The 26,596-nt window shown below is 40.0% G+C and overlaps 1 protein-coding gene across 3 annotated transcripts in view; it reads left to right on the top strand.

Moving 5' to 3' along the window:
• Positions 1–26,596, top strand: part of LOC121283984 (F-box-like/WD repeat-containing protein TBL1X) — a 318,557-nt gene that overhangs the window by 286,755 nt on the left and 5,206 nt on the right. For all 3 annotated transcript variants that reach the window (XM_041198852.1, XM_041198854.1, XM_041198853.1), the window contains 10 exons: positions 1,782–1,914; positions 5,051–5,192; positions 8,843–8,906; positions 8,991–9,088; positions 10,439–10,499; positions 19,040–19,161; positions 20,976–21,050; positions 23,249–23,376; positions 25,256–25,421; positions 25,868–25,969. In XM_041198852.1, the coding sequence (XP_041054786.1) occupies positions 1,782–1,914; positions 5,051–5,192; positions 8,843–8,906; positions 8,991–9,088; positions 10,439–10,499; positions 19,040–19,161; positions 20,976–21,050; positions 23,249–23,376; positions 25,256–25,421; positions 25,868–25,969 (1,091 nt within the window). The remainder of the gene's footprint in view (positions 1–1,781; positions 1,915–5,050; positions 5,193–8,842; positions 8,907–8,990; positions 9,089–10,438; positions 10,500–19,039; positions 19,162–20,975; positions 21,051–23,248; positions 23,377–25,255; positions 25,422–25,867; positions 25,970–26,596) is intronic.

Here is a 26,596-nt window from a genome sequence, read left to right on the forward strand (position 1 = left end):
GGCCTCTGAATGTGTGTATATTCGCACAACCTACATATGTACGCAGTGTATTCAAAAGGTGGGTAGAATATTTCATCATGTGCAATATAATCACTTGTAGAAACACTAGAGACCCAAATCAAAATTTAGTTTGGCACGCATCTTGACGTAAAAATGTCAAGTTCAGAAATATCACCAAATTCTATACACTGAACATGAGGAACAGCTTTTTTATGCAGCAAGTGTTTAGGATCTGGAATGCATTGCTTGAGAGTGTGGCAGAGGCAGTTTCAATTGGGGCTTTCAAAAGGGAATTGGACAAGCACCTGAAGGCAGAAAATTTGCAAGGCTTGTGGATAAAGGGAGGGGGAGTAGCTGAGTTGCTCTTGTATAGAGCTGGCATGGACACAAAGGGGCCAACTGGCAGTCTCCTGTGCTGTAGAAACTCTGTGATTCTACTACAAATAGCACTGTTATATTAATGTAGAGATTGATTTGTGGAGGGATCTTTTTCTTGCCAGTTATCTCCCCTGTCAAGTGTTGACGCCTTTTCAAGGTACAGCTTCATGGGGCCAGATGCCTTTTAGTACCTCATCTATTCATAGATGTGAGGCTTGACAGTGGCAATTGACAGATCCTTCAACCAAGAGGGCATCAAAGCCATACTCAATTCAATCCTCAGCTGCAGTTCCAAAATGATGGGGATCATAGGAGTAATCCAAAGCGATCTTCCCCTTTCCTAGAGTATTGACGGTGAGGCTAATTCGAACACTTCTGTTGTTTCGGTTGAGTTCAGCTAGCTCAGCATAGGCTGGAAATCGGATCTGTAATCCACTTAATGATTAGTCCCTTATGCTTCTTCTTACAAGGAAAACACCCTGAGCTGTAAAATCACAGAATTGTTAAGCACAGGAGGCCACTCAGCCCATTGTGTCTGCACCGGCTCATCGAAGGAGTAATTCATTTAGTGCCATTCTCCCACCTTCTCCCCATAACCCTGCATTATCTTTCTTTTCGGATAACAGTCTAATTCCCTTTTGAAAGCTTTGATTGAAACTGTCTCCACCATACACTCAGGCAGTGCATTCCAGACCTTAACCACTCACTGTGTGAAAAGGTTTTTTCTCATATTGTGTTTCCTCCTCTTGCCAATTTCTTTAAATCTATGCCCTCTCATTCCCGATCCTTTTACAAGAGGGAACAGTTTCTCCCTATCAATTCTGTTCCGATCCCTCATGATTTTGAATATCAATATCAAGTCACCTCGGGCTTCTTTTCTCCAAGGAAAACCGACCCAACTTCTCCAAATCTATCTTCTTGACTGAAGTCCCTCATCCCTAGAAGCATTCTTGTGAATTTTTTCTGCACACTTTCTCCAATGCCTTCACATCCTTCCTAAAATGCAGCGTCCAGAACTGGGCGCAATACTCCAGCTAAGGCTGAACTAGTGTCTAATACAAGTTCAGTATTATCTCCTTGCTCTTATACTCTATGACCCTATTAATAAAGCCAAGAATAATGCTTTATTAACACCTCTCTCAACTTGTCTTGCCGCCTTCAATGACTTATGCACATGTACACCCAGATCCCTCTGCTCCTGCAGCCCCTTTTGTAGGGGACAAGTTTGAAAATTTAGAACTACATCTCAAATAAAAGAATAAAAACTCTGGTTGACACAACGTTACTTTTCTAGTGATTAGTATTAGAAACTTCATTGTGTCTGGGTCTTGTTTTATCAAGCAAAGTGAATTTGGATTAATTTTTTGTTCTGCATGGCTGAAATTTTAAATGACTCTTTGCAGATAATCACTCTGATGCCATGGAAATAGATGGAGATGTTGAAATTCCTTCAAACAAATCCACAGTCTTAAGGGGTCATGAATCTGAAGTATTCATTTGTGCCTGGAACCCAGTCAGTGACCTTTTGGCATCAGGGTAGGTATCATTTGGAACAAGTTAAGTAACAAAAGTTATACTGTAATTCTGTTGTCCTGATATTGATTTTAAGATTATATTGCTCTTTCACCCTTACCATATAACGTTAGAACCATGATGTGCTGGTTAGCAATGTACAAATGTGTGGCAGCGCCTAGTTTCCTGACCCGTTTAATGGATTTTCATGCCATTATTGAGGGGCAGGATACAGCCATGTTGCATAATGGGCTATCCAGCAATTTTTTTTTCCCCTGTAGAAATATTTGCTTGACGTGCAAGAGTTGCGTAAGGAATGGCCAGTTTATAATTGCGTGGCCAATATCCTGTGGCAGTCTAGAAGACACCATTATGGTGGGATGGAAACAATTCAGCCAGGGTTTAAATTAAGTTTTTAGCCTCAAGATTTTTAGAATCATCTAACACACTCGCCTAGAAATTCAGCCATTTGTGTAAAAGGTACATCTACGGGTCCAACATGGCAGATAGCATGCCTAAATTCCGTGCTGAAAGTGCATCATTGTCATATTGGACTGGGCTCCATGTAAGCATCCAAGGAGCATGCCAATGGTATTAAAAACACTCACTATAATATTTAAGGAAGAATTGTGAAATTGTCCTGCTCAGTGCCTGACTTGCCACACAGTAAACTTACCTAGCAAATCATGGTGCTAATGGGCCCTGCAAGAGCACTACTTAAAAGATTCAGTTGCCTCATACAGGGGTAGTTGCTGGTTTGTCTTCATGGGCTGTTAGTTAATTTCTAAGCATTTTTTGTGGGTTGTTACTCTCTAATTAGTAACTCAATTCTTATTCCTACTGACCTCTTTTTGCTGCTACTGCATGACATTTGTTTTACTTAAAAAAAAGAGACACGCTTTCAAAGCTTTTCATTTTGCATTATCAGCATAGCTTACAAGAAATTACCAAACTGTAATGGGGGAACAACAACCTATACTGCATGAGAAGGGAGTGCTGATTTATTGACAAGCGGATTCTTATTGGTGGAAGCATTGCCATGGATAATGCAGCATGGGACAGTTAACTGTCCAGCTTTACTCAAATTCAAAATGGGCAGGTCAGCTCTGGTCACGGCATTGCCCTGGGGAATGAAGCAGGGAAGCACTGTTCCCTAAGCTTTTGTTTATGACCAGCTTGTTTACAACCATTGGAAGCACATAGTACAGATCTGTTTCTGGTTTCCTAGCAGCAATCATTTTTCATTCATCCTCTGCCAGTCCTCTCCGGTGCCTTTATTCCAACTAAGCCATCAGGGCAGTAAGAAAGGTAACACACTGGAAGCCCGAGTCAGCATTGGCAGCTGGAACTAAGGTGGAAGCCATCTGTTTTCTAAGGCGACAGTGTGAGCTGCCATGGAATCTATTACAGCTGTCAGCATGGTGTGCATCATCGTCATGTCCTTGGAGTTACTTTAGAAGTAAGAAGGGAAATGGAGGAAAAATGTGAAGAAACCCTATGTAGTACCTCAGCCAGCATTGTGCTCACCATGGCTGTAACTCTCTCCTGCCCTCAACAGCCTGCCGCTGTTGTCTTCCAAAGTGGAAAGGGTGTGCAGGAGAGGACAGACTTCTGTTGTCCACACTATCTGCTGCATACTGTGTGCAACCTTCTCCTGTAAAGAGGAAATTAGTTACTGCCTTGCGGGGTGTTTTGAGATGTGCTTGTGGAAGATTGAGGTATGGGGAAGTGAGGGTTGCAATCATTGTGAGTGTAAGCAGTGCAGAGTGTGTAGGCAGGAGAAGAAGGAGAAAGTGAGGTGTGATGCAGTGATTGTAGGGAAGTGAGGAAGGAGAGTATTGAGAATAATATGGCTGCAGGTATGAGGAAAGAGTAATGGATATGACAGTTAACATTTATGACAACTCTGGTGAGGTTGTGAAATGTTTTACAGCATTCTAGCCTTGATCTGAGAGGTTAGCTCCTGGAATTGACCTACTCAGTGACCCAGTGGTCTGGAGAGCTTTCTGTTTAAGTGGCATCAGTGAAGCCTGATTTCTATTTGCCCCAAACAGGTGCGCAGCAAATAACCAGTGCTGGCTGCACAACTCAGTCATTGTAATAGCTTCTCTAAAGAAAATTTCAAGTTGTTCCTGTGCCCACGTGAACAGATGTAAACAGCGAACAGCTCTTCCCCTGCATGCCCAATTTAAAAAGAGCTGAATTTCTAGGCCACTAAATTGGTGGAAACATTGTTCATCACTGATACCTGCGCATGCGCAAAGTTGTTTCTGTGTTGCTATAATGGAAAGAACACCTGAAGGTAAAATGCACACTTGAGCACAGCGGGCTCTTCCATGAGGTACGCCAGAGCTAATAGTTTTTGCAACCAAGCACATTCATTTATATTGTTCATTGCAGCAGGAAGAAAACACTTCGCAAAGTGATGAAACTTAAAATGTTAATGAATGATTTCAGTAAATAATAACCAATTAAACATTTTACATAAAGTGTAAGCATGGCATTTTCATTTTAATGCATATTAATATTTTTTAAATGGGCAAAAATGTAAAAGTGGGAAACAAAAGCCATGAAATGTTCTGTCAAGTTATTTTGATGTATTGGTATATATGAATAAGAATCTCAACAATGCTAATACGTTTTCAATCTAAATTATTGCAAATAATGTTACTTAGTTTATTGTACAAAAATAAGATTGTCCATTAATTGGAACTCTCAGGGATAAATATGCCAAAAGCTATATCTGTTTTACTATATAAATAGAAAACTTTAATGTTAAACCCAATGAATAACCTAAAACAGAGATATTAAGCTGAGTATTTTCAATTAGGAAGAGGTTTTGATAAAACAAAGTTAATCATCACAATGTGGACAATACAAATAGTATTTTTTTCTGCCAATAAGGTCACCACAATAAGGTGACCGAGATTAGGAGCCCTGAAGTTGTGATCAGCCACTTGTGACACCACCTTGCCACCTAGTGATGTAACCAGATTTAGCTGTAGAACTTGCTGTTTTCCCCATCCCCTCTCATACACTGGGAGACTATAATTTACATGAGTCGTCACTGCTTTAGAAATGCCAAATGCCCAAATTAGAAACGGTGATTAAAAAAAGGGTGTGGGAGAAACTTTAACAAGTATCTTTTTTATGTTTATAGTTCTGGAGACTCAACTGCAAGGATATGGAACCTCAATGAAAACAGCAACAGTGGCCCCACTCAATTAGTACTAAGGCATTGTATCAGAGAAGGCGGGCAAGATGTTCCTAGCAATAAGGATGTTACATCACTCGACTGGAATGTAAGTTGCTATGGTTGTAAAACCAATTAGTAACCCTTTTGTGACTCCTAATGAAACCCTTTTAACCATTAACTCAATCTTTCATTTTTGAAAGTACACACCTTAACCTCATTAGGAATCTGATATAATGCTCTCAAATAAGTAGCCTTTGTAAGTCAATGAGTTACAAAATAGTGCATAGTATCATTTGTAGTATTCTGGGTTGAAAAAGACCAATTACTGAAAAACATCTTGCTTTGGCAAGATTTCTTCAAACAACCCTTGCATTCCACAATGTGGGATACAGCATTCATGTAATGCCCCATGCAGTGCAAAATTAATGGCCAGCCACTTTCTAATACTATAACTCTTCAGCTTTGTTTCCCTAAAGCTCCCTCCTTACTGGAAGATCTACCAATCATTGTTAACCACAAAATGTATTTCTGCAATTAAATTTTCAGCTTGGCTGATTGGTTTAAATTCAAACATTTAAGGTTTCTTATTAACGCTTAAATATTAGAGCAATTTCCCTCCTTGGTGTGTCTGTAAAGTCTAACAGCAGATTTAATTACATAGCGCCTTTTTAATGTGATAAATCATCCCGAAGGCACTTTGTAGAAGTATTATCAAACAAAGTTTGACACTGAGCCGCATCAGGAGGTATTAGGGCTGATGACCAAAAATTTGACAGAGGTAGATTTTAAGGAGTATCTTAAATGAAGAAAAAGAGTTGGAGAGGCAGAGGAGATTCCAGAACTTAGGGCCCAGCTAGCCAAAGGCATGTGGAAGCAATTAAAATTGGGGACACTCAAAAGGCCAATATTGGAGGAGTGCAGATATCTTGGAGGGTTGCAGGAGATTAGAGATAGGAAGGGGTGAGGGGATGGATATAATTTGAAAACAATGAGGAGAATTTTAAGACGAGACTTTCAAGGACATTTTTAACCAGCATGTGAGAAAATAACAGTTATGCCTACTCTGATCTCAACAATGAATCAGACCAAACTGGTGGCAAGTGTGCCTTAGTGCATCATGTTAATAAGAATTACTGTATGAAATGGATTTTCCCTGTTTAAGGAGGTGAAATTCATGGCTGTAACTCTTGAGTGAAACAATTAAACTAAACTAGCAAAATCAGGGATAAAGTAAAAGTAACCCCTTAAAGGGAAACTACAAAAAAAAGACAAAATTCAAAGGAACTTATCAACATTAAATCAAAATGTGATCAAAAGAGTCCATAAATCACCCGGTCCCTGTGGTGCCCGCCGAGCTCGGAAGACCTCGACGGTGCCGGCAGACACAGCGTGCTCCCTCTTCAGGGAAACCCGGCTGCGAACATATCCGCGGAAGAGGGGCGACAGTCGGGTTGAACGACCCCCTCAGTCACCCACTGCCTGGACCTGTTAATGGCCAACTTTGCCAGTCCCAGGAGCAGGTTAATGAGGAGGCCCTTCTCCCTCCTGGCCCCCTTCCGCACCGGGTGCCTATCGATCATGAGCGTGGGATTGAAGTGCAAACAAAACAACAGTAAAAGGTTTTTCAAATAACTGAAAAGGGGCAGCCTAAGGCACCCTATATAAACATGGTCCATGGACTCCACAAGGCCGCAAAAGACGCAGGCATCTTGGGGGTCCATGAACCTGCTGTGAGTGCAATTGCTTTACTCTACATCCACTCTGCACAGCTGCAATTATGATGTAATCTGGCAGGTTTCCAGAACTAGAAACTGCAGTGAAGATGTTAATGATATCCTGAGTATAGGATTAGTTAATGTGATGTGAGCAGAGTTGGCAAGAATTCTGAATCAAATTTAAAATCAAAATCGATCTAAGTTCTGGCCTGTTTCATAGGATGTGCTAGGTGGAAGTCATTTGGGAAAATAACATGGGAGAATTTGACATTTTATCATTGGTTTTCTGAAGTGAACAGCTCTACAGAGACTAGAGATTGAGTACTATAATGGCAGTGTTGTAGCTAGTCTCCTATTTCACTTGCTACAGAATCTGGTCTTCTGTTACACATTACACAGAACCTGATTTCCTGATCTACTTCATCCAACTCTTGGTCTACCCTTCCACTTTATCTAACATTAGCTCTCCTCTTTCACTTTATCCAGCATTTGGTTTACCCTTCCACGTCATTAACTGTTAGATTTCCTGTTCCACTTTAATCGGAACAAGGTTTCCCACTCCACTTTATCCAGCAGCAGGCCTGTTGCTCCATTTTTTTATTACAGGATTAAAGGTAGAGAGATAACCTTGGGTAAAATTGAAATCATCCTCTTCAGCTCCCCAAAAAATTCCACACTCTACCCCAGATTCTACATCGTTCCTAGCACCAACCCTGAGAAGAGTGTAAAATGCTATATCATTTTCATCACCAAGACTGTCTGTTTCTATTTCAGTCTTGAGGTATCCCAGGTTTTTTTCACTGGCATGTTGAGTTTCAGATTATATAAATTCCAGCTGATCATGTCCTGCAACTTCCCCATCTCATCTTACAATGTCTATCACTCCTGTCCTCTCTGAGCTGAATTGGTTCCTCTCCCCTGACGCATTGAATTCAAAATCCTTGTCATCTTTTACAAGCATCTCCATGGTTTGCCCAGTCTCCGTCTGATGTCCTCTGGCCTGATATATCAGCGCACACCCCCTCCCAACTCTGGCCTCTTTTGCATCCTGTCCTCCTTCCGCTAACAGGGCTTTACTCCATCTTGCTCTATAATCTAGAACATTCTCCCTGAAACTTCTCTAGCTTGCTATTTCAACTTTTCAGTAACATCCTCAAAACCTACGTCTTCGATCAGACCTTCAGTCTCTTTCCCTGTCTCTCTAACTGTTACCCAGCATCTGTTTCCGATTCTGAAAAATGTTTTCTGTATATATTGTGTTAAAGGTATTTATTAAGTACAGGTCATTGTTCTTGTTACGAGGATGAACTCAGTAGATGTCACCGGGCAGACACATGCCTGATCCAAATGAGCGTAAAATGGCGCTTGATGACATTGGGCGAGTCATCACATAGTCCCGCGATATTTCGTTCAGCAGGCACGCGCCGGAGTTTGGAGCGCGCCTGCTGACAATTAAAAGGCCTATTAAGGCCATTAAAACGGTAATTGGTGTCAAATTTATGCTGCCCATCCAACCTAACAATTGGCGGGCAGGCGAAAATACCAAGCGGCCTCTGTACTTTTTAGGAAACCTCATCCGCGGGTGGGATGAGGTTTCCCAAAGCGAATAAAAATAAAATAAAAATTTCACACTTTAATTAAAAACATATCCCTGCTCATGTGACAGAGTCACATGAGGGGGCATGTTTTATGACATTTTTATTTTGTTCATTAAGTTTTTTCAAAGAGCAGTTCATCTCCCTGAGGCAGCCCTGCACCTCAGGGAGATTGAAACGCTCTTTCACATGCGTGCATGAAGTTCGCGCAAGGCCTACTCGCCCTCCTCCCCCCTGCCCACACAGGCAGCGTTGAGCACTGCCGCTTGCATATCATGCTGGGCGGGCCTTAATTGGCCCACACACGTAAAATAGGGGTGCGCTTCGATCGTGGGCGCCGGTCAGCTTCCCAACCGCCCCCGCCAATCCTGCATGCCATAGGCAAAATTCTGCCCAGTATGTTCGTGTTGGAAGTCACTACTTGTATGATTGTGTTTTTTTTCTAGAGCGATGGAACACTGTTGGCCACAGGATCATATGATGGATTTGCAAGAATATGGACAAAGGATGGTGAGTCATGAGTTCAAATAAATATATCTTTAAAATGTCAGATTCCTGTTGGATTTTTCCAGTGAACATGAATGTTTTTTTCAGGCAACCTCGCAAGCACCCTAGGACAACACAAAGGGCCCATCTTTGCTTTAAAATGGAACAAGAAGGGAAACTATATTCTCAGTGCAGGTGTTGATAAGGTAAGAACGGAATGCAGTAATAGTTTGCAGAGAAGCAAATATTGGACCTTTTTGTAACTGATATTCCCAACTTCTGAGCATATGGCCTGCCACACTTTTTACCTAGTTATTTTCTCTTGTCTACCTTATGTAGTGTTATGATCCCCGCTGAGGTTACCCCTGGACAAGCCTGATCCAAGAGAGGAACCCAGCTTGATACATCCTAACTTTTATTTGTTTGTTTAAATACGTGGAGAGTAGCTACTGAACAGAGTCACAGGAGTCAGCTGATTATCTTTTAATAAAACAATTATTCAACAAAAATAACAGTACACCATAGCTTCACATGCCCATAGCAAATAATTACAGACCTTCAGTTGTCTCTTTGAACCTTCTTGCTTCTTGCAAGCTGTTCTCACTTTAAAGCTGAAGCCTCAGGCCTTTCTCTCTGCCCCTCACTCTTAACTTCATTCAACAGGGCCTTTTCCCAGGCTTCTGTCCTTCCTTTAACTACAAGGTCTCCTTTGGACTTTCCCCTCTTCCACTCTCCTGGATTTTTGGGGTTTTTCTTTGCCTTGGACCTTTTAGTTCTTTTGGGAAATCTGCAGTCCCCTCTCCCAGTATCCAGTCTCTCTGGGGTCCTGGCATCAACTGAACTTAAAAAAACTGCTGTTTCTTTAGTTGTGTGTGTAAGTCTGTGGGAGGAACTTGCCTATCTGGCCCACCTGTTGCTAGGCAACAGCACTATTCTTTCTACTCCTGTGTGTTTACCCCTTCTTTATAGGCGTCGTAAACTTCTCATTAGAAATGCAAGCAGTCTTTTAAAGTGAAACTGAAGTTCCATTTGACCTTGCTTAACATAACGATACAGAAATACAAATCAAACTTAAACTTTAAAGCTAAAACTCATTCCTAACACCCACAAATACAAATATAACGATCTCTATTTCCTAACATTACACAGCAAATGCAACGACTGGTTCCCGGGTTTTTGCTACTGGTCTTGTGACTTGCCAGTGGAGCGATGAATGTCAGCAGTTTATTAATAATTATTCTTTTGCAACCTACCCATACCCCTCCTACCCACTGCTGCAGCCCATCCAAACTAATGCAGAAGCATCTGGCCACTAGTTGGCTTTTTCCCCTTGGTGATGGAACTGAGATTAGGATTTTGTAGCATGGAGGATCATGGACCCATTTTTTCACATCAGAGCATTGCATCTCCAATTCATTATCATCAATGGAAAAACTTTTTTTTTAAATAGAAGCAACACAATCGGTTGCCAGCTAGTAGCTTTGTTCTTTTTCAGACTCGCTTCCAGTCTGTCGTTTTTTTTTCTCTGAGACTAAGAATTTCTTTTTTTTCCCCAGACAACAATAATTTGGGATGCTCATACAGGCGAAGCTAAACAGCAATTTCCATTTCATTCAGGTAAGGAGACACGGTGTAGTGTATTTTGATAGCTGTAAGCATTGAAAGTGTTGTAGTGTAGGCAGGTATTTACAAGGCTGTTACATACAGTTACATAGATTCTATGTGATTCTATCAAAGGGGTCTGGCTGCCATTTTAGCAAGTGTCTGGAACACCATACTTTGCACGATTTGTTTTGGAACTCAGCTTTGGCTGCCAAAAGAGTCGACTGTGCCATGTTGTTTCTTCTGTGGAGACATGGGCTGGGATTTTGAGCCTCTGCTCATGTCAGAATGGAGGTAGAAGGGCTTTAAACATGTAAGGCGGGACCCAATTCTGGATTCCTGCCCCATTGCTGGTGCGGGTTAAGTGTGCACTTAGCAAGCCCGCATGCAGCACTCCCGAACATAAAAATAAAAACAAAAAAACTGCGGATGCTGGAAATCCAAAACAAAAACAGAATTACCTGGAAAAACTCAGCAGGTCTGGCAGCATCGGCAGTTCTGTTGAAGGGTCATGAGGACTCGAAACGTCAACTCTTTTCTTCTCCGCCGATGCTGCCAGACCTGCTGAGTTTTTCCAGGTAATTCTGTTTTTGCACTCCCGAACATGCCTCCTCCACCACCCACCCAACCTCCCCCCCCCCCACACACTACTTTCATGACGTTCAAACGGCTTTTGCAAGAGACGTGGCTCACTGTTCCTCAGAGGAGTCATCAACTATGGGGAAATCCTAGTCTGGAGCTGGGAAGCAACAAAACCAGTAGGCATTCGGCATTCCTTGTGAAAAACATTGCCCTTTTACCTTCTCCTAAAGCTGTCAATAAAATACAGACATTGAAAGTCCCATTGAAGAAATCTTTAATACACTTCATATTTCTTAATCCTGTCTCAATAAGCACATAATCATAGAAAAACCTCTTCAAAGAAAGATTGACTTAATGCAAGTTAATAAAGATGTCAGTCAAACAAATCTAGCACTCTCCTTTGCAACTGAGTAAGCAGACCCTGATGGGCTGGGGCTTTTAGTAATTCTTTGAGCTCAGCCATGCATTTATAATGAAGCCATCTGGCAACTCTATCAACAGAATAATGTTTTCCTGGATGGCCTCTTTATGGCTTGGCTGACCTCCAAAATGGAAAGCTTTATGAGAAAGTCATACCAGTAGTGTTTTTCAAATGGATTTTTGAATGGGTGTTTTTTGTTTCATGAGCATGTTAAAGATTTGCCATTATTTTATGACTCATTAGTCTGTATCTACTGCATACTGGGCGCATGGGCATGGAGGGCACATGGGAGATACAACAAGCATGGAAGGAGCATGGGGAGTGGAGTGGAGTGGAGGTCATTATGAATGGCCTCGCAATTCTCCTGCTGCCTCGGGAGGTGGTGGTCCCGCCTCCAGTTCATGTCTACCTCCCTTCATGAGTATAAGGCAGCAAGGCTCTTCCAGGACAGAAAAGGGATTGTGGGCTCAGGAAAATTCCTGATACCTGTTTCTGACAAAAAATATAGCCTATGCTATTTCTTTTTTTCAGATCTGCTTTTAAAGTGTAGAAATAATTGGTACCATAGGTGGCATTACCGTATCAGTGATTGCTTCATTCAGAGGCATTTACACTGATGATGATGCATAATTCACATGCTTGACCACCCAAGTTAGAAGGGTTCATTATGGATGATCTGACATTTAAGTGGTATAATCACTCTCTTATGTCTTTGTGTGCCCACAGTGCCACTTTGAATTGTTAGCCTTTCATTTGACCTCAGTCATCATCCTTGACCACATGCAAAATCTGAAGGCCACATGTTATTGTAAAATGATTAGTATTTTGCAGAAAGAAACATTGTGAATTCAGCAACATGTTCTAAAGCCTTAGAAATGGGTTAGCTCTTTAATTATTGATATTCTTTTTTGAACCTTTAAAATAACTCGAGAAACAGATTTTTTTTAACTATTAAATAAATTGTTGGCTTGTTGTGCTCATCGAGATAAGGATTGTCAGTATGTTGAGCCAGTGTCAATATCAAGCAATCAAAAAAACAGTTTGATCAGAGCAAACCTCACTTTACTCTGCTTCAAAAATTTACTTCAGCTTCAGTAGAGCATCCATTCAGCATCATTCTGATATTTTTCAATTCCAATACCAGCAATCTTTAAGGCATCTTTGGTTAAATTGCTAACATATATGACCTTTACTCAAATTGTGGTCAGTTCCAAAGGGAACTAGGTTCATATTGTTCATGCTCATTTCATATTGAAAACTTTTATCCTATTCATTTTACACTGCATTCTAATTTGGGTCCAATAGGTTAGTGTGTGAATCCCAATGTACCACTCCTTGCAAAATATATTTTAATATTAAATATAGTATGAAGTAAAGATTGAAGAATGAAGATAAATCACTGGAAAGGAAAGTTGGCCTGAGTCTATATGGGGAAGCCAGTTATATGCCCAGAGAGCAAAGTTGAAAATCAGCCCGCTAGTTTTTATATAAAGTGCCTTCAAATTAAAGCCTGGCAAGATGGAATGTTCTTGTTAGGTTCAGTTGCTATTCTTGAGTTTGAAGTGCACAGTTCTTTAATAATGCAGATCAGGGCAACAATTCTTTTTGAAAAGAACACTTAACTTACACACACATTGAGCATTTCTAATTGGTTGGTTGTGATACAGCAATTAACAAATCATTCTGATCGTCATTCTAAAAGTATATAGCAGCTTAAAAACTCATTTGTGAGTTGTGAAATTGTTTTTTAATCAAACTAATTATAACTGTGTAATTTGTTTAAGAGTATATGACTCCAAGTTTTAATTTATCCTATTGCTAAGCGATTATTACATGACTGTGATCTACATAACAGGCCAGGTGTTTTGATTGCTTGGGGTGGTTTGGAAACTATTTATTTAACTATCTAATAGCAAAAAAAAAAGTTTTTCTTTCAATTCACTTATGCTAAATTACCATTAATTTCGAGCGAGTTCAGCATAATCTAAATTCTATTAATTTGAAAAAACTAATGGTATATTTAGTGTTTTTATATTGTCTTTAAGGGTAAGAGTACGCTAGCCATCGATCAACGGGGGCAAAAATATAGCATGCACCGGAAATACCTTTCCTTTCAAATCAGTGCTATTGAACTCTTGAGGGCTCGTTCTTAGTTCATACACAAATGATTCTTCTGGAAAGACAAAAAAAATGCACATTTTATATAACACCTTGTCAGATGTCTCAGAAATGTCCTGAAGAGCTTCACAGTATGATGAGCCAAGCCTGAGCCATCTACACTGGATGTCGATGCTATACAGATCTGTGTAGGGTGCTCAGAGATAAAACCCTGATTGCTTCTTCATCCCAGGGCACTGTGGGCAATTAAAGTGCTCAACACCCGCCTCAGCACAGACCATGATTGAACCTTGGACTTCCAAGGTGTCTCTACTTCAACTAAATATTGAACCAATATGCTCATCAACTAAGGCCTTCAAGTTTCCAACTTGCAAGGAGCACTTCTAGAGAGAGTGCAGAATTTTCATGATGTCTCAACTAAAGAAATTAGAAACTATTTAAAATCCAATTGTCATTTTTGGCCTAATTAAAAACAGTTGAACTCAACTGAATATGTACAAAAATGTGCAGGAGCTGTAAAATAGACAGCTGGCATTTGGGTTGCTTAAACAGAATGCCTGGTATTTGAAGTTTTCAGAATGTTCCAAGGTATTAGATCATTATAAAAGAAGGATTCCATTGACAGAGGGAAATTGAAACTCATGGTCCTAGAGTAAGCATAAATGTTTCTGCTGGGTAATGAAATCATGCAAAAATGTTATTATCCAGTGATCATGTTAGAAGTTTCAGTATGGATATGCATTGGACTATAAAGAGAATTGTCTACTTCAGGCTGCTATTGTGTAATTCCCCAATTTCCACTGCTGTAACTTACCAGAACCAGCCACAGCAGGAAATCTTTCCCATAATCTGCAACAACATAATTTCTCTCCTTCGACAGCACCTTCCAAACCCGCAACCTCTACCACCTAGAAAGACAAGGACAGCAGACCTATGGGAACACCACCACCCGCAAGCTCTCCCCAACCAAGCCACACACCATCCACACTTAACATATTGCCGTTCCGTCACCTTCGCTAGGTCAAAATCTGGAACTCCCTCCCTTAACAGCACTGTGGGTGTACTTACACCACATGGACTGCAGCGGTTCAAGAAGGCAGCTCACCACCACCCAAGGGCAATTGGGGACGGGCGATAAAAATGCAGGCCTAGCCAGTGATGCCCATGTCCCGTGAAAGAATTTAAAAAAATACCTAATTGGCATTTAGCCCCCTATTCCGTCTATGCCCCTTATGTGATTATTCCACAGATTCAGGTGGACATTAAAGATATCAGCCTGGATTTTGCAGTCCCAATTGCGGCAAACGCTGAAGTTCGTTATTATTGAGGGGTGCAATGGCACTACAATTTCTGACAAGCTCACTTATGCTGAAATCCAGAGGCTGCACCTGAAACTCTGAAGGAGCTCACGCTGATGAAGGAGTTCACATTCTTAAAGTGGCAGGTGCCATTAGTTCGAAAACTTTTTACCTGTTTAGATTTTTCCATGCAAAATGTTAGGGCTGATCTTCACAGGCATAAATCAAAGAGTAAACCCTCCAAATGTCTATGTCCCCATCCACAAAATAAAGAGAAGGTAATAAATATATTGCTAATTGTGAATTAAGATTTTCATGATTCCCCTGACATATCCTGGATCCTCCCCCTACACCCTTCTCCTCTGCCCCTCCCCTATTCTCCCCAGCTCCGCTTTGGCTCTTCCTCACTCACTATTCACATCCTTCCACTCTCCCACAGTGCCTCAGTCCTGCCATTGTTGGAAACTGCACTTAATGGAGGGGAAATAACTCTTTTGCCACAGCTTCACCACTGTCAGGGATATCCAGGCCAACTTTTGAAGTTTAGGAAATTCTTCAAATTCCCTCATCAGTACTCTTCCCTTAAGTAAAATGATCAACAATAGAATTGACTGAGCACTCATTGTTGATGGTGCAGTATTTACTGTTTGCAAATGGCAGGTGCAATTTCCTGTAGTCACTACATTTCGAGGTCAATTTAGCTGTTTGGAGCATTTCTTGGAAATGTAATAAAGGTTTTTGATACATGCAAGTTTTCTTTTCATAAAAGGTACTGTCCATTTACTTGTAATCATTTAACTAGATTTTCAGGTGGAAAACAAAGTTACTTTATACATAGAATTTTCTACAATGTGTAGAATTTGCAGCTGAATTTTACATGTTAATTGTCATAAATTTGGAAAAAAAAAACCTTACATGATGTATCCTAAACATTGTCAGTCAATGTTCCTAGAAAACACACATTTAAGATTTCTGAATAAAGCACCAATAATGAAACTTTATGTGCGATTCTTCAAAAAAGAATGCAAAGACTATTGTAATGAATTAGGGAAAGTTTTAAAACCTGCAATGCAAATCAGGTGCTGATTACCCATTTGCAAATGAGTAATAGGCTGGTGCTCCTTTTAACATGTATCTCTTAGATTTGCATATGTATTGAGTTTTTTTAAAAAACTGTTTTTGCTCATCATTTGTTCTAGAAAATGAATGTTTCAATCTCCGTCAATTGTGAATTTATCAAGACTACAAGTCAGATTTTAAAAAGCATTCCCTTTACTTTCCCCAAACAATGTCCAGTGAAAAGCACCCTTTCTTGCAATAGTGTAAGGTTTAATTTCCAGCACCAGTCATTTCTGTGACCTCTTTGAGTGCTATTAACAAATTAGGGGCAATTTGGTGCTATATGTCTCTGACAGATAGGAACTAGATTAAGGTTGCCCAAATTCATTTCACGTAGGATGCTAATAGCGAGCAGAGAGAGAATGCTTTATCTTTTGGTTTGGGTGATATTAGAATCCTATTGAAGACCTAAGGGTAAATTGCTAGCTTGTCTTTCCAGCTCATGAACAACATGTCAGACTGTTCAAGAGTAGAAAGAATAGAATCTCCAAGAGAGTTGCTGTCTTTGCCAGCTCCAGGACTCATCAGGGGTCAGGGTGAATCATCCTTGAGCTCTGAAGTTTAATTTGCTGATGATGAAACGTTAGCTGACATTTTAATAAATGATGTAACTAATATATCCATATCATTAGACTATTATATTCATGCTGCTTAAAACTAGCTCCAAGTAACGCATTTATGTTAAAACTTTTAGTGACTTTTTATTTCTGTCTTTTCATTTGTCTATCTATGGACTATGAAATTTTTTTGTGTCTAAAATCTACTTCATTCATGTTCATTACGCATTTTAGGACCGCCAAAATCATATAATCTGGGTAGGCAGAGGCAAATTGGGGACCAGGACCTAAACAAGCAGATCTTTTCCTCTTTATTGTTACATTGCAATGTCTGCAGAGGGACTAGCAGGAAAATGTCACCTGTCAAAATTTCTGCCAGTTCTAGCTTATTTTCCCTCTATTTGATGTTGTTAGGATTGAGGTGGGGGTAAAAAGTTTTGAGTTAGAGTAATAAATTGCTGTGGGGAGAGTGGAAAATTTAAAATCTGGCCTATTTAAACATTTTTTTTAAAAATTTTCATCCATGGTAGAATGTCATGCTATGTTATCAGCGCTTTCAGGCAGTCAAGATTGGCCCATTTATGATCACAAGAAACATTAGGTCTTTGAATGGCTTTATGAAAAAAAATGACTACAATAATGGAGAAGAGAAACAGAATATTACCAAAGCTGGAAATCTGAAGTAAAAACAGAAAATGCTGGGAGGAAATGTAACAGATCAGGCAGCCTCTGGGAGAGAGAAACAGAGTTGACGGAGTTGATATTAAACACACTCCCGCAATGGGCACAAGAGGGTCGGAGAAATGTTAAAAATTTTAGATAGCAAAGTGCAGCTGTATGAGCATCTGTTGCCATTCATTTAGTGGTAAGTCGAATGATATGCCTTTGCCTCCTTCTTGAGGCAGGACTCTTCACTATAATATCACAGCTGGGAGCCTGATTTAAATTTAATGCTGGGTGGCTGTGTTTTTTTTCCCAGCACTCAGAAACCGGGAAGCAAAATAGAGGCAGGAGCAACCAGATCACGTTGATAAGTGCATTTTATAGCACCACCTGTAAGCCAGGGGAAGAAATGATATCCCCGGCCCCTCAAGCACACTGTCTGTTAATTGCTGCCTCTTGTTGGTGCTGCAAGAGACCAAGCATCCCCGTCCTTACTCCTGCTCTCCTGCAATTTCTTCCTCCCAGTTACTGTTCTGATCCATCCCTCTGCTCTGATCTATCCCAATTACTGCGGATTGTCCGAATGGCCCCGGGTGTGACCTTCTGCTGCTAGCTTTCCACCTGCTGACCCATCAACCTGGGCAGGAACCAGAATAAGGAATTAATTCGCTTCCTGCTGTTAAATTTAGCAAGATCTTCAGGATCCCAGAGTCTCCAGGTCCCAAGCTGCTCCCCCCACCTACAATCACACTTCCTGCTTTCTCCTTCAAATATCAGGGCCAATGTTTCAGGTCGACGAGCTTCCATAAGAACTGGGAGATTAAACAGATTTTAATGAAATCCCAGAGCAAGGGAAAAGTGTGAGGGAGAATGAGGGGATAAACTAAGGGAAATGTATGAGATTGGATGGTGAGCAGGAGTGATTTAATGTGAAAAGGGATGATGATGCAAGGAAAAAGAGGGTGGTAACGGGACAAGTAAAGAAAAAGATGGGTCCAGACCAGGTGTAAATGGTAACAGCAGAATGCGAGAGAGAGAAGCATGCTCTCCTGTTCTATCTGTTACTGGAATCTTCACCCATGCCTTTGTCACTTCAGATTCAACTATTTAGTGCTCTCCTATTCTCCACTCTTCATAAGATTCCAGCTCATCCACAACTGCATTGGCCCTATCCTATCCCACTGCAATTCCTGCTTAACAGCCATAAGCTCGCTGATCTACATTGGCTTCTGTCCCCTTAATGCTTTAAATTTCAAATTCTCATTCTTGTTTTTAAATTTCTTCATGGTCTTGATTCCTCTTATTTCTCTTATAGCCTTCTCCAGCTCTACAATTCTCCAAGAACTCTGCATTCCTCAGACTTTGGCTTCTTGTGCAGCACTCACTTCGTTACACCCATTATTTGTGGCCATGCCGTAGTTCTTTAGTCCCTAATTTTGGAACTTCCTTTTGAAGCCTTTCTGTCACTCTATTTTCCTCACTCCTTCAAGATCCTCTTGCAAACCCACCTCTTTGACCAAGCTTTTAGTCATCCCTCCTGACAATTTTTTTTCTTTGACTCGACTTCCATTTTTGCCTGATTATATTTTTGTTTAACACCTTGGGGAAGTTTACTTATGTTGAGGGCACTATGTAAGTGCAAGTTGCTCTTTCTATAACAGGATGTCGATCCACAGTGCTAATTCTACATGCAGTTAGCAATTTGGTATTCTACCGCATTGTTTTTGTTTTGTGGTGTTCGTGTGATCTTCCTATGCTTCGACTTTCTTGCTTATGTTTAGTTTGCTTTTTTCACAGCTCCTGCCTTGGATGTGGATTGGCAGAATAACACTACGTTTGCATCCTGCAGCACAGACATGTGCATTCACGTGTGCAGGCTTGGCTGTGATCGTCCAGTCAAAACATTCCAAGGGCATACAGTAAGTTCTAGTTTGAGTGAGTGTGAAAGATATTTTTGTGCAATGCCAAAGCTATGTAACCTTCAAAGTATTCTATTCTGTATTTTGTTGGCATTGGTTAATTCTGTACAGGAAGCATCTGTCAGAAGGAATATTTCTGACTCTATTTGTTACTCTGTGCATTGAAAAAGTTTTGTGTTAACGAGGATATGCATCTTTGTGACAGAATACTTAAGTAAATATGTCAAGCGTGATTATAGACAAAAATCCTTTCATGGCATAAAAATAACTTTCATCATCAAAGAGTTTTCTGAATCTTCTGAATAAAAAAATTGCTATTTCTAATCTGTGCTTTGTCCATTTTATCCAGTACAAATTTAATTGCTGGTTCAGCATTTAATAAAGGAGATGTGAAAATCAGTTTGTTTTGTGAGGAGGAAGTGTATGTGAAAGACTAAGCAACCGTCTTGTGGCATAAAGTTGAGGTCAGCGATGCCACTGATAGTGCAGTTGATTTATGATGCTTCTCCATGCTGCACTGTCTCAACAAGGGTGATTTCTGATAGGTTAATCATTTGGCTGCTGAAACGTACAGCGTCGCTGGTAACAAGACAATGAACATGGTTAAAACACAGACAGGTTGTCCCCTACTAATAATGTGATGGAATTAACTTGCTGCTTTTCACCATGGGGTTAAATTGTTCTGCGCCTGCTTCTAGCAGGTGCAGGGAGCCCATATCAGGAAATTGCACACTCATAGCCTGTGATTTCCCTTTCTTTAACTTTAATGAATGTAAAATCACAGACTGGGAGCCTGCAATTTTCTGCTATACATTCACTTCATGCACCAGGAATAGGCGGAACAGAGTCTTTATTGCCATTTCTTTCTAGTTTTAGCATGATAGAATGCATCCATTAGGTGACTAACTCTGACTGAAATCTCACAGCTAGGAGTTGTGCAATGTTGACAACTCTCTGGCAGTGCAGCAAATTACCTAGTGGAAAACATGCTAATTGATAGATCTGAATATCAGGCGGCACTGGGACTTGAACCTTTGTGCGTGTCACTGTTATTGCAATCCTGTGAGGGAGATCATGGTTACTAATGAGATTGACCTAGAGGAGCACTCAGTGTTTTAGGTGACCATTCCTCCCAACTATTGCTTGTGCCTTTGTCCTTTGAACTGTCAACAATTGGTGACCTCCATTTCTTCTGTGGTTGGATTTAAGCCTTGCATGTGCAAACACAGATAAATGGAACTTGTGGATCAGGACTGTGGTAAATTTAAAGCAAATGAAAAGAAAGGCAGAGTGAAATAAAGAAAATAAAGAGCATTGAATCGAATAAAAAGTACAACAGTACACATTAACACCACACCGCTCCCTTGAATTGATTTCCAGGATCTTTCACAACCACAGCCATTCAATAACCCTTCTTCACTAGCATAGTATACAAAACTATATTAGACCACGTACAGACTGTTATAGCCTAAGGCAGATTTCAATAAAAATACAAATGCTAGAAAGAATGTATTGATGTCCTGGCAAATGAGAAGCAAAACTTGGAAAATCATCTTGGAAAAAAATAATGAAGGGAAAAATGCACCTATAAGAAATCAGAATTAAAGAAGGAGAAAAGATTGCAACAGACCAAACTAAAGATTCGAGGAATGCTCCCCAAAAGATTGTGAAACTGCAGCCAAAGTTCATTTGTCCAGTGTCCAGTGGATTTTGCAGATGAAATCATAGCCAAGTGCTATCTTCAGGAGAATGTTGACACAGATTGTTTGCTGTTTATGTTAGCAATGCTCATTTGCACTTCTTTTACATTCCAGAATGAAGTAAATGCAATCAAATGGGACCCATCTGGCATGCTGCTCGCATCTTGCTCAGATGACATGACACTGAAGGTAGGAAAACCTAATTATGACTCGAATCCCTTGTCAACTGTGGTAATAAATCTTTGCATCAGGTATTATTTGCTGAAAAGCTAAAGGCTTCTAGCCATTTCACCAAAAAACAAAACCATGTAGTAAGACATTCCTAATAGACAAGCTTTCCTTTAAGTCCGTTATCCCATGTCTTTTTTAAAATTCATTCATCTGATACATGAGAAGAGACAGATCCTCATGCATTCTCAGTAACACATTAGCTGTAAATAAGGACAGTTTGTCTCTGCGTAGAAGAGGGGTTTCCCATCAAAATTTCATTTATGGCATGAAAAAAGTTGATCTATATCATAGCGATATGGAGTCTCAGACAATGCTTTTACTTTGATTGTATCACTATTTATCATTCCAGTATCTGTGAAACTTTCTCAATTCTTCCCCAACCCAATTGCACCTCAATTTTTAAATGTTTATCTTTTATCCAGTGTTCGAATCTGCATTGTCCATACTTTCTGCTTTTAGACTAAAGGTTTAACCTTAAGATCTATTAAGAAATATAGACTGAGGTGAGAAACTTGCACGGCTTTCATGAAATACCAATGAACAAATCAACTCCAAAATAGCTTAACTTGACAATGCCTGTAACTATATGTAAACTCTTTGCTTTATGATTTTAATCCCAGTATAAAAAACCCTGCAAATTATATTGTTTTTAGATTACATTTTCAATGGTACATAGTTATTGATAGATTATTTTTATTTAGATGTATATAATATTGGGGACTGGTTGGCTCAGTTGGCTATAGTGTGGATAATTGTAATTTCTGCTTTGGTTCTGTCAGCATCACAGACTAATCATATTCTGTCAACTTTTTAAAAATTATGAATATAGTCAGCAACATGATAACGACCAGATAATTTGCTTTTTGTAATGTTGATTGAGGGATAGATATTGGCCAGGACACCAGAGATAACTTTGCTGCTCTTCTTCAAAATTGCACCATGGGATCTTTTACTTCCACCTGAATAGGTTTAATATCTCGTCGGAAAGATAGCACTTCCAACAATATAGTGCCCCTTCAGTACTGCACTGGAATGTCAGCCTTGGTTTTTATGTGCTCAAGCCCTGGACTGGGACTTGAATCCAGGACCTTGTGGTTCAGAGGCAAGTGTGTTACCAACTGAACCACAGCTGACACAACACAAAGTTCGGTCTCCACTCTGGCTGAGGCAGACTCGGCGCCTGCCTTTGCACCCTACCCATTGTAACAAAATCATAGCCCTTAGCAGTGGTTCAGTGAACAATCACCAAACTCCTGCCTTCAGGCAGAGAACTCGAGAAGAAGAAATGTAATAAATAACATCAGTGGGATGTTCAAATTCAGCATGGATTCTACTCATTTTATTGTGCATTGAGAAGATAATATAGGATTGATTATTCTGAGATGTCAAAGGACAACTAGCTCATTATTACCACAAATTCCAGCCATTGCTCCGTTGCTGGCTGTGATGGATAAAGTAATAGCTGTTCAGCTATGTGGCAAGCCTATCAGTGGATAATCATCCCACCTGTGTAGTGCAGTACAATGGCCTTTTATTCAATAGTTATTAGCAGATTATACATTTTCAGAATGGTTGACAAGCAAGCAGTAATCCCTGATAGGATCACACATTCCAACTACACTGCTTCAAAGTGGTACTACGGCAGTCATTTTACCAATGACTACAATTCAGTCTTCAGCAAGTTATACTGTGAAATAGCGGACCTCGAGATGACTTGGCTTCTGACTGACTACAATAGCAATACCCTTACTCAAATAGCATACAATAAGCTGATTAATATGCTGCAGTGATGCGCAATTTAATACTTTTGAATCGGCTACTGGAGCAAGTTCTGGGGTAACAACAATTCCAGTCTATGCCATGTTGTATATAATGATTTTAAATTTAAAACGTTTGAAAGGTAGAATAAAGAACACCATCTTGTTTGTTAACATGTAATTGCAAAACAAAAATCACAGAATGACAGTGATAACCATATAATTTCACATTCCTCCTTCAATTCAACTTTGATAATGTGTTAACAGCCTAAGAACAATGCAGGAAATAACTTGTCTTCCATGTACAGTCGACCTTCGAATTTATGTTAAATTTATTTTCCATATAGATGATGTATGTATCACCACAGGTCACTATATTATTTGTATTTCCTCCTATAGATATGGAATATGAAGCAGGACTCTTGTGTACATGATTTACAGGCCCACAATAAAGAAATCTACACTATAAAATGGAGTCCTACTGGTCCATGCACCAACAACCCAAATTCTTATATCATGTTAGCCAGGTAAGATTAACCTTTTTTAATAGTATAGAGTATGCCTGTAGTAGAAGAAATAAGGTAACTGAGAATTAGAAAATACGTGTTCAGTAAAAACAGTGCACTTATGGCACAGAGGTCTAACTTATGTATAATGTGCAAGGTCATGAAGAACTATTTTTTGCCACCTACACAAAACATTGAGCCATTGTAGTTTCAGGCTGACTGGAAAAGGTGCCATCTTGCTACTGCAACACCCGCAGACACAACCCTCAGCTGAAACTATTCATTTGACTTGTGAGAAAAACACTTCAGGGGAGAAATTTTGCAACCTAAATTGCACAGAATTTCAATGTAAAGCCAGATACTGTTCATAAAATAGAGCTGAACCCTGATCTGCTGGGTCTCCACCCAATTGACAGAAAGGCAATTGCCTCAGCAATTCTGCTAGATGTGCCCATGCTAAGCCCAGTGGTACCAATGGTGGCTGAGAGCAGCCATGACTTTCGTTGTGGGATTAAACTGCAGATCAGAGTTCGAAAGAAAACTGACACTTAAATCGTGATGTATCAATCACCATTATAACAGTACCATATATTATGGGATGAAACATTGAGCCAGATTAGCTCAGGCTGGGAAATTTCCAGACTCGGCAGACCTGCCTCAGTATAATGTGCCCCTTTACACTTTATTTTCCCTTCAGGAAAGCGGGTGCAGCATTATAGAGAAGATAACTTTAACTTTCACCTTCACCTCCATTGAAGTCAAATGGAAATGAAAATTGGCAAGTTCTACAATAGCTGGACTACCTGGTCTGGCAGTTTACCACCCCATCCCTTCTTGGGTATTGGTGTACTTGTTTGGAACTTCAAAATTAGTTATTGACCTAGTAACAAAATTAGCAATTGACCTGGTAACATCTATGAGCAGACTGATCAGTCTTTAGAGTATTAGGCCCTGACTGGTCGCAAAGCACATCTTTAGAGACAGTTTACGGCCAATCATTTGACCTGAGTGCGTCCCATCTCCAAAACTGACAATGTGATCTGACTGGCATAGAGAAAGGTAAAGTGTAAAACAATAAGGATATTTAAACAGAATAGGCAGTGCAATTAAAAGTGAATTAGCACAAAGACAGAGAAAGAACTAAGCAGTTTTTAGGTTGAAGTCTCAAAAATCTTTTCGCAGTGAATTATGGACTGTTTCTTTGCTCAATAAGAACTGGATTGATGGCACCAAAGCACATTTCACATAAGATGGTTTGTGTCCTGTCATTTGGGCTGGATGTGAGCTGAAATCTGTAGTGAAATAAGTGTGCTAACCACCACTGAGCAACTGTTAAAGGCTTATCCAATAAGCATACTATGAAAGTCCTAATCAGCTGCCACAGATTTTTTAAAATTACCCAGCCATTATCTAAACACCATTCATTCAACAACTGAAATAATCTCCTTTTCCAGGCTTTTGTTTTTCAACTTCTTACTGAGGCACAAGATTTTTACTCGGGACAGTTTCAAGTAGGCTGACAGGTCTCTGAACCTTCACCCAAGTGGCTGCACTGGATGTGAGAGTCAGAATAGCAAGTGTTCACAGGCCCTTCAGTCATCTCAGCTAAGCTCAATCTTATCCTCACCAGACATCCACATGTGCACTTTTCACTCAGGTCACTAGATAATAATCAAGAGTGGGAGACCGAGCTTACTTTTCCTTTCTATAGCCCAGGTCCATGAATCTTCCAGATCTTTGACAATGAGCACAGTTGGTGGTTTACCAGTAAAATGGAAATTTTCTTGCCTGTCTACTTCAATGGCACATTTTATTTTCACATTAATAGACCTTAAAGCCATGTGTGGTAGTTAGATAGTTTACCATCTAATCCAGATTACTTTTATCTTTTGTTTTTCAGTGCTTCATTTGATTCTACTGTTCGCCTATGGGATGTGGAAAGAGGAGTTTGCCTTCATACTTTAACCATGCACCAAGAACCTGTCTATAGTGTAGCTTTCAGCCCTGATGGCAAATATCTAGCCAGTGGGTCTTTTGACAAATGTGTCCACATATGGAACACTCAGGTAAGAGGGACAATACTATTTGCAACATTGACCACAATCAGATTTGAGAAATCATTGTGTTGTTTTAGAATAACAGTGGTGTTTTGTTTAAAAAAGCTAGATTTTGGCCATGTTGTTGCAGAGACTCTCTCCACGTGAACATTGTTGATAAAGGAAAGCCAGTTGTTTCTGAATATAAATGGACAGTATCACCTCACTTTTAAATAATTTGTGATGAAAAAGACAAAAAAAATCGCTAAACACTTGATGGAGACAACTCGACGCTAGTTAAAAGGAAAATGGTGTATCGGCCAAACTGGTCAGGATCACAATTGAGCTTAACGTGGCACTTGTCAGACTATCATTGACATTTAAAAATATCAGCAATTGAAGTATATCAATTTCAAAAACACGCATCTGAAATGTTTTCTCTGTATTCTAACAGATCAGTGTATTTGTTTTCATAGACGGGAGCTCTAGTGCACAGCTACAGAGGGACTGGGGGAATTTTTGAAGTCTGCTGGAATGCATCAGGGGACAAAGTGGGAGCAAGTGCATCAGATGGTTCTGTAAGTATTTATACTTTTCAGCTTTGATTCTGTGCCCGCCCTCTACCGCAAGTAGCTGAAAGGCTTTTGGTCCATGTGTTTATCAGTGAACCTTACACACAGGTGATGCAAAATAGACATTCGCATTTTCAAAATGTGTGCGAGGTCCCCACAATAGCACATTGCCTCATATAAAATTATTTTTTTTTAAAAGATATTCAACAAAAGCATGTTACTGCAAAATAATTATGGACGTGGAAGGCAATCCGGCTCATTTTAAGATCATCCAACCAATCTATTAGTTACTGAAGCAGAGACTGTGTTAACTTCTAAGAATAAATAGCAAAGTTCAAGCAAAGGTGGATAAAGGGAAGTAGAAACCGATTGGACTCATCGGATTAGGAATACTGCTCATTTCGAGGTTGTACTGTCTGTTTCTGTGTTAGAATTGCACAAAAAATAAATGTTTAAGAAAAAAACAGACAAATTCTACCCCCAACTCCCAACCTTGCCCCCGCAACACAGTTCAGCATCTAAATTTTCTTTAAATGATTCCAGGGTTTTCACCTTACCTTCTCTATGCAGAAGTCCATCCACATGTGTTGATTTCCTCTTTTATAAAGAAAGAGTTCTTCATATCAGGACTAA

The sequence above is a fragment of the Carcharodon carcharias genome, chromosome 11, assembly GCF_017639515.1.
Source record: "Carcharodon carcharias isolate sCarCar2 chromosome 11, sCarCar2.pri, whole genome shotgun sequence".
Classification (NCBI taxonomy): Eukaryota; Metazoa; Chordata; class Chondrichthyes; order Lamniformes; family Lamnidae; genus Carcharodon; species Carcharodon carcharias.